This window comes from Pteropus medius, unplaced genomic scaffold (genome assembly GCF_902729225.1).
Source record: "Pteropus medius unplaced genomic scaffold, Ma_sr-lr_union100, whole genome shotgun sequence".
NCBI lineage: Eukaryota > Metazoa > Chordata > Mammalia > Chiroptera > Pteropodidae > Pteropus > Pteropus medius.
The window spans coordinates 20,442,481-20,454,722 of record NW_024349803.1 but is presented as its reverse complement, the minus strand read 5'-3'; the positions used below and the strand labels follow the sequence as shown (position 1 = coordinate 20,454,722).

The window sequence follows — 12,242 nt, the reverse complement described above, 5'->3', positions numbered from 1 at the left end:
CTGTTGTGTCTCTTTTGTCTTCTCTTATCAGCCAAGGTCAGGTGTTTAACGAAGATTCTTTTAAGTTCAAGTGATTTACTTCAGAGTTTCTCTTTAAAATAAAACGTAATTCCTTTCCTAAAAAGAGGCTCACATTTCCAATTTCTTTTTTAACATTCAATATTATTTTATATTAGCTTCAGGTGTACAGCATAATGGTTAGACAGTTATATAATTTACAAAGTGATCCCCCCGATTAGTCTAGTACCCACCTGGCACTACACATCGTTATCCCAATATTATTGACTTCATTCCCTATGCTGTACGTCACATCCCCATAATATCACCTTTGTAACTACCAATTTGTACTTTTTCGCCCAGCCCTGCACCCCACTCCCATCTGGCAACCATCAGTTTGTTCTCTGTATCTATGAGTCTGTTTTGCTTTGTTTGTTTATTTGGTTCTTTAGATCCCACAGATAAGTGAGATCACATGGTATTTGTCTTTGTCTGACTTATTTCACTCAGCACAATATCCTCTAGGTCTATCCATGTCATTGCAAATGGTAAGATTTCATTTTTTATGGCTGAGTAATATTCCATTATATGTATATGTGTGTGTGTGTATGTATGTGTGTGTGTGTGTGTGTGTGTGTGTGTGTGTGTGTGTATATATATATATATATATATATATATATATATACACTACGACTTCTTTATCCAATCATCTATTGATGGACACAGATTTCTTACATTTACATAAATTCTACATAGATTAATAATTTTAGTACAATTAAATAAACATAAACATGTAAGAAGGAAACATGAGAGAAATGGCAACCTCATGGTGGGGAAGGCCTTTCTAAGTAAGACATTAAAAAAAAGGGTGAGTTGTGTGTCCTTGTTAAGTTTACTCCTGGGTAGTTTATCTTTTGTGTTGAATTTATAAATGGCATCTTTTTCTACCATTATATCTTGTATTAATTTCTCCTACATTAGTAAATTATCTTATGGTTTGTGGCACTTTTCTGGTTGTTTGTCAGAGTATCAGTGTAAAAGGTAAGACTCAAATAACATCCATAAGGGGTTGCAGGGGGCGGGGCACACAGATAACACGTGGAGTCATGAAGCAGAACGGCATCAGGCACCTCAATGGCCAAACCAGAACTAGAAGACAATGGAGCCTTATAAATTCAGAGGGCAAAGCACTTCCCACTCAGGGTTCTATAACCACGTAGAGAAAGAAGACATTTTCAAACATGCAACATATAACAAAAGTTACCCCCCATCTACCCTTTCTCAAAAAGTTACTGGATTGACATCACGTGCTGTACGGACACCACCGTTAAAGCATTTTCACAGTGAAAAACATAGTTACTGGAGTATGTGCACCGCCAAATACCCATGTAAACCAAGGTCCAGGAAACGAAAGGATCCAAGACTGAGGATGGGGAAAAAAAAAAGGATCCTCAGAATGATGATGAAGAGAAGTCCTAAATCTAGGACTGAGAGCATGATCGGCCATATTTGGAGCTGGGAGACTGAGTTCCAGACAGGACGTCTCTAATGAGAAAACAAAACAGAATTCTCGATATGTCTGAACATATTAACTGGAGATTTACAGTTTTATCTGAAAGTTTATTATCAGACACTACACTAAGAGCATGGAAACAATCATAAGCAGAACTCTTACACGAAGTGCAGTCTTGAATGGGAAAAAAATAACAATAAACAAGTCAACACACAGGCACATAAATAAATGAAAATTGTAATAAACACCATGTTAGGGATTCCAATAAGAGTAAGAAGTGGGAAACCTTCTTTAGATAAGGTCATCGGAGAAGGAGACATTTAGGGTGAAACCAGAGACCCCGCAAAGATCAGGAGGAGGTTTTTCAGGTAGAGGAGGCAGCAAGCGCCAAAGTCCTGAGGTGAGAAAGAGTCTTTTCTGACTAGGCATGGACAAGCCAGTGTGGTCTTGCAAAAGACCAGTAAGAAATGGTAAATTTTATGTTGTGTGTATTTTACCACAATAAAAAGAAAGTAAGAAATTTTTAGAAAGCAAATTTTCTGCTCTTGCTTAATACAAGTTAAATTCCATGTATCAACCAGTTAGAAAAAGATTTTACTTATATTTCAAGTGCTGGATTCCTGTTCCTAAACTCAATTAGTCAAATATTTTTCCAGATATCCATGTAGGTATTTGTGGTAGAAAGCAAACGTAATTATCCTACCCTAGATGCATTTCTAAATAGCAATGTTTCTTAGCAACAGTGAACACTAACAGCCACAAACGCAGAGAATGAGGAAGGCAAGCAAAGTGTTCAATTCTAGATTCGATTTGCAGTCCCGCATATTCTCTCCTTGTCCCTGGGAAACACGTTCAGGGGCTTCTTTACCGGGAGCTTTTGTATCAAGTTCATGACTTCCAAAGTTTTATCTTCTTTTTTTTTCTTTCGAAAAGCTTATTTCTGAAACTAACTCAAAACCTAACGGTATAAACAAGCTTATAATGAAAAATGATCAAATCTCTCCCTCGCAGACCTTGGTTCCGCTTCCTAGACTTAACACTATGAATAGTTTCTGGAATTTTGCATTAATACATGTTATAGATACCGTGTGTGTGTGTGTGTGTGTGTGTGTGTGTGTGTGTTTTCTCTAGAAGAGGACTCATTACTGTTTTGGCTATAAACATCAGATATTTTTAGTTTTGTAAAAATGCCATTTAAAATCCATTTCCATATTCTGGACAATATCTCTGTCTTCTTGCGAAGTAGATTTTTTAAAAATTCGTTTCTATTTGTGATTCGACAAAGGCTCCATGGAGCAGATTCGGACGCGTTCCCCCTGATGGCCAGTGCTTTTCCTTTTACTCTGTAGTTCTGTTCTCCCTGCTGTGCTGATGAGCACATGAGCAAAGGTCTGGGAGCCTCCATGTACTCAAGGAGATTTCGCAGTCCCCCTTTTTTGGGGGGGACATCCTTCTCAATTTCCACTGACTGGTCACACTCCACCACGAGATGTGTCTTGGAGCACAGGAGCTGTTTTCATTTAACGATGAACAGATATTTGCATTCCAACATGGTTCACATAGCTGGACCTCATGCTTCTTAATGGTTACATGTGCTTTGCTTAGAAAAGATGCATTTCTCACTCTAAAATTATAAAAATACTGCTCATTTCCTCTGATTTTAATAGCATCCCCTCCTTTTTTCCCCCCATAACAATCATATTTTCAGTAGAACAAATACCAATAGGTAAAAGTACTGCCTTCTATTAACTGGCAAAGCAGGATGTGGATGGCCTTGGTAACTCAGTCTATCATGCTGGTCCTTGGTGTCCTCAGCTGGAGAACAAGAGGAGTTAGATGAAATGGCTTTGAGCAGTCCTTCCGGTTGTACAGGCAGACAGTGCCCGGTGACCGGGGAAAGGTTCCATGACCTCATTCTGTGAAGACGCCAGTTATACGACACTGACGACACCTTCGCACGGTGCGTTCCTTTTCTCTTAGGCGCACAGGGAGTGCGCACGGAGAACCTGCAGAACGCACCGACCGGCAATCCCAGCGCTCTGGGCTAGCTGGCCTGGGCCTGGCTGTCACAGAGGATTTGTTTGGTTCCTCTCTCAGTGACTAACTTCCTGCTCCTGATCACTGCCTACCAAGAAAGGGAATGATTTCGGATGTGTGCCCGTTTTCAAGAGTAACTGGGTTTTCTAATCAATATACCACAATGTTTGTCACTGTTCGTCCTCTCAATGTGGCCCCCTCTCCTGAATCTTACTCTCTGAAAATTAAGGAACCATCAGGGGTGAAGGATCAGGATCCCCAGGTCCACTACAAGCCCAACTCAGTTCGAGTCCTTTCTCTGCCTTGATCTTGCACTGGGACCTTGGGCACTTCTACTCCCTATTCTGGACTTTAAATGTCACACCTTTGCCACAATCCTCCTTTTTGTGCTTCAGGCAGTTTTAAATGTAGAAATTATTATTTTTTAAAAGTCATGTTATACAAAGGAAGCATCCCTAATTCGCCCCTGCTCTTTGTCTTGCTACTGCTTGTGAGGCTAACAGTCCTCGGCTTCCAGAACCAGTTACGAACAGATGCACAGTTGCCCCGTGTGTGGGATACCCAGGTTGGAAGCCAACAGACAGCACAGTGCTTCTTTGCAGGCATATGGGGATTAATTTCTAAGCCACACAAAGGCATTAATTTTTGTAAATCATGAGCAATCCATCCCATGGCATTTGAATAAGTTGGCTTCAATTTGTTTAAAATAAAAGAGAAACACAGACAAACGCAAACAAGTACAGATGTAGCTATCGTCTTGCTGTTTAGCTGGGGAGCTGCTGGCTGCAGAGAGGAGTCTGCCTAAGAAAGCCATGCAATGGCTCTTCTGTGGAGTAAGGGCCAGGGCTTCAGCTAAACGCAAATCACTACTTGGCAGAGCAGGGGGCTTTAAAAGCTACAAACTGTAACTGAAGTTGAGAAAGATGCTGTGATTCACTATAAAAAGCTCTTATTGAAACGAAGGCAGCAAGAACAGTAGGTGACTGGAGTATTTCTAACTCCTAAGAGAGCGGTTTTATTTCTAAGTCCAAAGGGAGCAATGTCTTCATACACAGCACAGCCAGTTATTCATCTGGAACTCGAGGATGCGACCGATTCACTTCAGCAGTGACATGAGAAATCTGGCAGAGCTTCCAGTGGGGTTACCGGGTGAAGGATTGGTGCTTCACCAAAGGCATTGGGGACAGATGCGTTCCCACACAGAGGTGGGTCCCACTACCCAGTTTGGTGTGTGCCACATCTCTTCAGGGCTAAACTACATACCCAGACTCTCACCTGAAACACAATATGGAACTTCACCCCTGGCAGAAACCTGGCTAGGGTCAGAAAGTTCACATCACTGCTCGCCAGTGCCCTCTGGTGATAACCTCAAACACAAGCCACTCACATGTCTTGGCCACAGTCTCCAAAGAATCCAAAATAGATTGGCTTCTTGAACTGAGATGTTCCTCAGACTTTTCCACGGATGTCTGCAACTGAGAAACCCCACATTAAGAAAGAATTCACAGACTCTTGCCTTATTTTATAAACTTGGAAAATTGCCATTTAATGATAAAAAAAGTTGTTAAAATATCGCTATTCTACATGAACTAAAGTCAACGTAATTATTAAACTTCTTAAATGTAAGAAACTTCTTAAATGTAAGAGGTTCTAACTCTTCAAAATGTAGCTTTAGCTATACTTACCCTGTGAATGCTTTCTCTGATATGGGAAATGAAGTTGTATAGCGTCTCACTAGAATAGGAGAGAAAAAAACTTTGTGAAATATTGAAACGATATGTAACAGAATTGATTCCATGAACATGGCAGGCCTCCACCTAGTGTAGCATCAAAACAGCGCTTGATCAGAGCTGGAGACACAATTCAAGATATCTTAGCGCCCCAGTTCCATAGTGTAGTGGTTAGCATGTCTGCTTTAAATGCAGAAGGTCCTGGGTTCACACACCAGTGGAGCCACAGTCCATGGTCTACGGCCATGCTACCTTGAACAAGCCCGATGTCTGATCTTGGAAGCTAAGCAGGGTCAGGCCTGGTTAGTACTTGGATGGGAGACCACCTAGGAAGACCAGGTGCTGTAGGCATAAAATAATAATAAATAATTTAAAAAAAAAAAAAGGAAAGAAAGAAATCTTAGTGCCCTGTGGAGAAAGGAGAACATAGACTTTTCATGACGGTTTCCAAGGCAAACCAGTTTTTTCTTTTTAAAATTCACTATGTATGTTAAATGAGGTTACATTTTAGCAACTCAAGTGGTTACTACAGTAAAACAGACTAGCTTTTACACCCATGTGCCATATAACCATGTTTTAGTCAGCTATGGGCTGGTTCCATAAGATTATAATGTAGCTGAAAAATTCCTATCGCCTAGTGACTCCTAACTCCTGGACATATGCTAGTCTTATGACTATAATTTTAACTGTAAGAATGAGGTAGTAGAGAGACAATTCTGGGAACAATATTAACTTCTAATGAAAAAGAAACGATCAGAATTATTCCTCAAAAAATATCCCACTTTTGAAAAGATTCAGACATGGATTGTCATTTTAAAATTTTACAGATTTTTTTCTTGAATCTACATAATCCAAATGTAAATATCAATTTTTGAACCCCAGTAGGACAACTCTTCATACCAAGTCTTTTGCATGCTCCAACAGACTGACTTGAAAAGGAGAATTTAATAGAATCATTTGGAAATATATAGATTATATGCTTTTAATGAAAGAGATTAGCGCATTACCTGAAAACTAAAAATATTGAAAAAGTTAAAGAATTAAGGATGTTAAGAATACAATATTATTAAACTATAAAAGCAGAGAATAAGGGCACCTAGAAATGTAAAATAGCAAAAATTAAATAAGTAAAATAGTTAGAAATATGATAGAAATAGCTAAAGAAATATGATAGAAAATAGAGCAAAACACAAAGAGATGGAAAATAGGTAGTTTAAAACAATTAGAGGATCAATGTAGGAGATCCAACACGTACCCACAATTGGAGATCCAGAAAGAGAATGAAAGTAGAGAGATTTTCAAAGATATAATAAAAATTCCCAGAACTGAAAGATATAAGTTTATAGGTCAAAAGGAACTACCCAATACTCAGCGATTATGACATGCCACATCAAAGCATATTACTGTAAAATTTCAAATTTCTATAGATAATGAGTAGATCCTAAAAACTTCCGGGAAAAAAAAAAAGCAAGTGACATACGCAGGATCAAGAATCAAAATGGCATCAAATTTCTTAAAAGCTACATATAGAGCCATAAGGCACTAGATCAATACTTTAGAAATGTTGAGGAAAAATAATTTCCAATCTAGAATTCTATACCTATCCAATTTGCAATCGTCTGTGAGGGCAAAATAAAGAATTTTGATATGCAAGTAGTCAAAAAATTGTTTAGGTGCCATGTACCTGTTGTCAGGAAGTATCTGGAATGTATGCTTCACCAAATCCAAGGAGTAAACCAAGAAAGGACATAGGATCCAAGTAACAGAGGATCCAAGTAACAGGAGTGAAGAGGTAGGGATGCCAGGACAATGGCCAAGGGAGGATTCAGGATGACAGCCGCACTTGGTACTAGGAGAGTACCAAGTTCAGACTGGAATCAGGATGCTTCTGAGAAGAAAATGACACTGAAGGAATATCTGATGTATTTAAATATATAACAAAGAGCTTTTTCCATTTGGCTGCAGAATTTGGGAATAGACTTGATTCTTACACTGAAAACTAAGCAAAAAATAAAACAAAGCAATTTTAAACATTAGGAAAATGTAATCTTAGTATATATAATTTTTCTGGGCTATCTATAGTGGTTACAGAGTGATAAGAATATAAAGATTGAAAACTGATCCAACTAAATGTTCATATAGCTTTTTTGGGATGATAGAAGATGAGAAGTTTGGAGTAGGGAGGGGGCAGAGAAGAAAATTTTGGCTTGCTGTTTTTTACTATAATCTCAACTGTATTTTTTTTTTTTTACAAAAACTATGTATCTGTAATAACTTGAGTAAAAAATACACAAGATTATAAAAAAGGCAATTTTAAAGATGTCTAACAATGCTACCAGAGGACTGCCCATGAAAGCATCTACTATATTATACCACCAGTTAGAAGTGATTCTTTATCCGCATGACCTCACTCCCTTACTAGCACATTTGGGAACCAATATTCCCAACATTTAACTATATTATGCAAATTATGTTCCTTTTGCATATAATTTTATATCAAAATATTTTATAGATAACTGATAGCTCCTCTGTTCTGTTAACTTTATTAATCCTCAATTCTACCTTGTCTAAATTCAAATATCAAATTCTGATGTACTCAAAAGCCTTAAAAAGTTGCTTACTAGACAGAGTGAAAACATTAAAGCTTGATCACTGAGACTTTCATAAATAGCTACCATTCTTTGGAAGGCATTTTTATTACCACAATAAAATAAGATGCTATAAAATAGGGATTTCTCATCCACCCAGGTATTATGTACAAAATCAGAGAAAGTCAACTATGATCTAATCTCTTCTCTAGAAAAAGTCAATTAGGAAATTCTGTTCATTGGTATTAAAGTAAAAAAAAAACCAAAAACTATTTTTAAGAATATACTGTCTGTACTGCCCTGTGCTGGTGAGCTATTTTGCTTTGAAAATCCATTCATTATTCAACAACTATTTATTGAGCCCTCTTTTGTGACAGGTCCTTGGTTATAAGCTTCAGTGATATGGAGGGAAAAAAATTCAAGTCCCTACACTACCTGCAGGAAGCTTTCTTTCTAGTTGGTCTTTTTTAATGTGGTTTCAAAATCCACTCAAATTAATGGAGTGATACTCATTATTAAAAAATTGATCAAAGCTATTGAATCTGATCTCTTGCTTATTAACATGTCCAATAATAACTGTTTATGTGTAAATTATAGTACATGCAGAGCTGACAGCAACATTGCACAGGGACACAGCTATGCCAATTGCTTGTAATCAGCATCTGTTCAGAATGATTACTCAAGTTGTATTTTTTTAAAGTCATTTTATCAAGGTATGACTGACACACAAAAAGCCGTATAGTTAGTGTACACAAATTTGTAACTAATTACACAACCATGAAACCATCACCACAATCTATGCCATAAACATATCCATCACTTCCAAAAGGTTCCTCTTACCCTATTTATTATTATTTTTTGTGTGAAAAGAACACTTAAGAAAGACCTACTCTCTTAGTAAATTTTAAAGTGTAATATACAGTATTATCAATCACAGGCATTACGCTGTACGGTGGATCTGTAGGACTTCTTCGTCTTGTGAAACTGAAACCTTATACCCTTTGACTAATAGCTCCCCATTTCACCCTCCTCCCAGCCCCTAGCAATCACCATTCTATTTTCTGCTTCTATGAGTTCAATTATTTTACTTTCCTCATATAAGTGGCATCATATATTATTTGTCATTTTGTGTCTGGCTTACTTCAGATAGCCTAATGTCCTCCAGCTTCAACCATGTTGTCACAAGTGACAGAATTTCCTTCCTTTTTAAGGCTCAAGAATATTCCGCAGTATGTATATACCATATTTTCTTTATTCATTCATCCATTGACAGACAGTTAGGTTACTTCTATGTGTTGGTTTTGGTAAATAATGTTGCAATGAACATTGGAGAATAGATAGCTCTTCAATATCTTGATTTTAATTCCTTTGAATATATACTTAGAAGTAGGATTACTGGATCATATAGTTCTATTTTTAATTTTTTGAGAAAACTCTATACTGTTTTTCATAGTGGCTGTATCAATTTACATTCCCACCAACACTTATCTTTTCTCTACATCCTCACCAACACTTATCTTTTTCTAAAGAAAAATAATAGCCATTCTGACAGGTGTGAGATTCTCATTGTGGTTTTGATTTGCATTTCCCTGATGATTAATGATGTTGAATACCTTTTCATGTACCTGTTGGCCCTTTGTATGTCTTTGTCAGGAGAATTCCCCCTTCCACCCTTCTTTAGTTCTTACAATTGGACTAATAAGAAAATAAAATGGACATATGACTAGATTAACAGGAAAAAATCAATTTAATACGTGTGCACAGGAGAATCACAATATGATGGTCAGGTCACAAAATTAGGCTCAAAGAAATGGTGAAACCAGGCATCTATACTATTTAGACAAACAATAAATTTGTGAGAAATTGACAGGACAAAAAAAGTTAGTGCTCAATAGAAAGAAATCTAAGCAATGTTTGCATATTCATTTTGAGGAATTTAAACAAAGTGGAAAATTTTTCAAAAGGCAATAAGAATTGATTATACAGACTATTTGACTCCAAATTGTTTACCTCTAGAGATAAACCGTGTCTGCGAGGGATGGTGAGGACACTTTTTACATGGGAGATTTATTTCCTGCATCCAAGGAGACAAGGAGGGTCAAGTAACTTTAGTTCAAAGCAATCAATTTGCCATTTTGGGATATTTGGGGGTGGCCTGTCTCAGAACCTGACCTCTTCTTTGGAAAAATGTCTATTTAGTTCCTTTGCCGCACCTTTTAATCAGGCTATTTGGGTATTTTTGCTGAGTTGTAGTTCCTTATATATTTTAGATGTTAACCCTTTATCAAATATACAGTTTGCAAATATTTTCTTCCTTTCCATAGGTTGCCTTTCATTTTGTTGATTGTTTCCTTTACTGTACAGAAAGTTTAGGTGATGTAATCCCACTTATCTATTTTTGCTTTTGCTGCCTGTGTTTTTGGTGTCATATCCAAGAAATCATTGCCAAGACCAATGTCAAGAAGCTCTTCCCGCTGTGTTTTCTTCTAAGAGTTCTACGGTTTCAAGTTTTACGTTTAAGTCTTTAATCCATTTTGAGTTGATTTGGGGGTATGACATAATGGCCCTTTTTCATTCTTTTGCATATGGATCCAGTTTTCCCAACACAATTGTTGAAAAAAATCATTCTTTCCCATTGTGTATTCCTGGCACTCTCTCACGCTATATTAAATATTTAAAACATAACCCTCTGATAGATCCATATAATAAAGTACAATGCAACCATTAAAATTGATTTTGTAGATGAAAAACAAATATAATTAAATACTATTAAATTTAAAAAGCAGATTACAAAATAACCCATAGGAAACAATCCCATTTTTATTTTTAAAAATACAGAGAAGCAGAGCAGAGTTATATAAAACAATGTTAATAGTAGTTCACAGAATAAGCTGATTCATGGGCAAACTTGAGAATTTGACAGACCCAAGATCTCTGCCCAAAACTCCCACTGAGTTTAGATATGCTCCTTTGGATGGAATCTTTCCCGACGCCCCCAGTTAGAGCTGGCAGCCTGTCCTCAGGGCTCCCAACGCAGTTGGATGCAACCTCTACTACAGCATTTACAACTTTGTACTTACAGTGGAAAGTTTAGAGTATTTTAGGCTAGTCTTCATCTGACCCTCTTTTCTGTTTGAGGGGTTCCTCAGGTTAGGGACCTTGGGAGCCTCTTTCCTCCTCTAGAGGATGACAGTAACAGGAGTTTGATTTTTTAGCCTTTCCTGAGCCCTGAGCTCTCCTCTCTCACATGTCTTGTCAGACTGGGACTCAGGAGAAAAAGCCAGTGAGCTCTCTCTCTCTGGTGGCTGTGGCTACAGTAGTAGGAAAATGGAATTCCAGAGGACTGGTAAAAGTGCCCAGGACTACATTGGCTATAGTGTAGAGAAGGGTCTAATGCACTCTGGGTAGGGGGTAGCAGGCAGTGGAATCTGCACTGGACTAATTTTGAGACTTGGTTTGGGAAGTCATCCATGGTGGGTAGCCTTTGGCAATTGTATGACTGTGGCAGAAACTTAAAGTGGCCTTGTTTTCTTACTTGTAAATCAGAATCCTGATCTCTCCCACCCCTCTGCCTCCTGGATGCACTGCCACTCAGATAGATGACGTTCCCAGACTCTCCTGCAGCTAGGTATGGCCGCATGATTAAATTTTAGCCAGTGCGAGCTATAAACAGAAGTGTTTTATGCAACTTCCAAAAACAGTCCTAAAGGGAAGGGAAGATACCTCTTCCTTTCATTTATCAGTTGTTTGGAACTCTGATACAACAGCTGGAACTCCAGCAGCCACCAAGCACTGTGAAGACAAGGGTCACACTTTAGGGATGGCAGAGCAGAGTGCTGGAAGGAGTCAGATCCTTCAGGGCCACGGAGCCACCATTCCAGCTCTGGACTGCACACTTCGGGATGATTTTTGCATTAAAGAAAAATAAAAACCTATCTTTTTAAGCTCCTATTATTATGTTTATATATGTTATATGCAGTTGAACATAATCCAAACTAATAAAACGAGCCACTCAATATCTTTTACTAATCCTTTAACATTAAAAAAAAATTTAATTAACGTATGAGGTTAATGTGTGTGCATGTGTATGTCAGATTTCTATGAGTTTTAACACAAATTTAGAATTCATGTAACGATCAACATGATCAGGATATAGGACATTATTTTTAAAAATCCTTCACGCTGTCCCTCTGTGGTGAAGTCCAGCCCATCCCCCTAACCCCTGCTAATCACTGAGCTATTTCCCATCCCTATAGTTAGGCTTTTCTTGAAATGCCATATAAATGAAATAATATAGTATGAAAATTTTGGACTGGTTTCCTCCCGCTTAGTGCCTTTGAGATTCACCTATGTCATTTGTGTCAATAGTTCATTCTT

General features: G+C 37.8%; 1 protein-coding gene and 1 pseudogene across 1 annotated transcript in view; one reads left to right on the top strand and one right to left on the bottom strand.

Moving 5' to 3' along the window:
- IHO1 (interactor of HORMAD1 1) overlaps positions 1–12,242 on the bottom strand; it is a 28,738-nt gene that overhangs the window by 3,923 nt on the left and 12,573 nt on the right. The window contains exons 7-8 of the mRNA XM_039837726.1: positions 5,233–5,281; positions 4,935–5,022 (exon numbers count right to left, since the gene is read on the bottom strand). Coding sequence (XP_039693660.1) covers positions 4,935–5,022; positions 5,233–5,281 — 137 coding nt within the window. The remainder of the gene's footprint in view (positions 1–4,934; positions 5,023–5,232; positions 5,282–12,242) is intronic.
- LOC120582533 (uncharacterized) lies at positions 5,513–5,628 on the top strand (annotated as a pseudogene).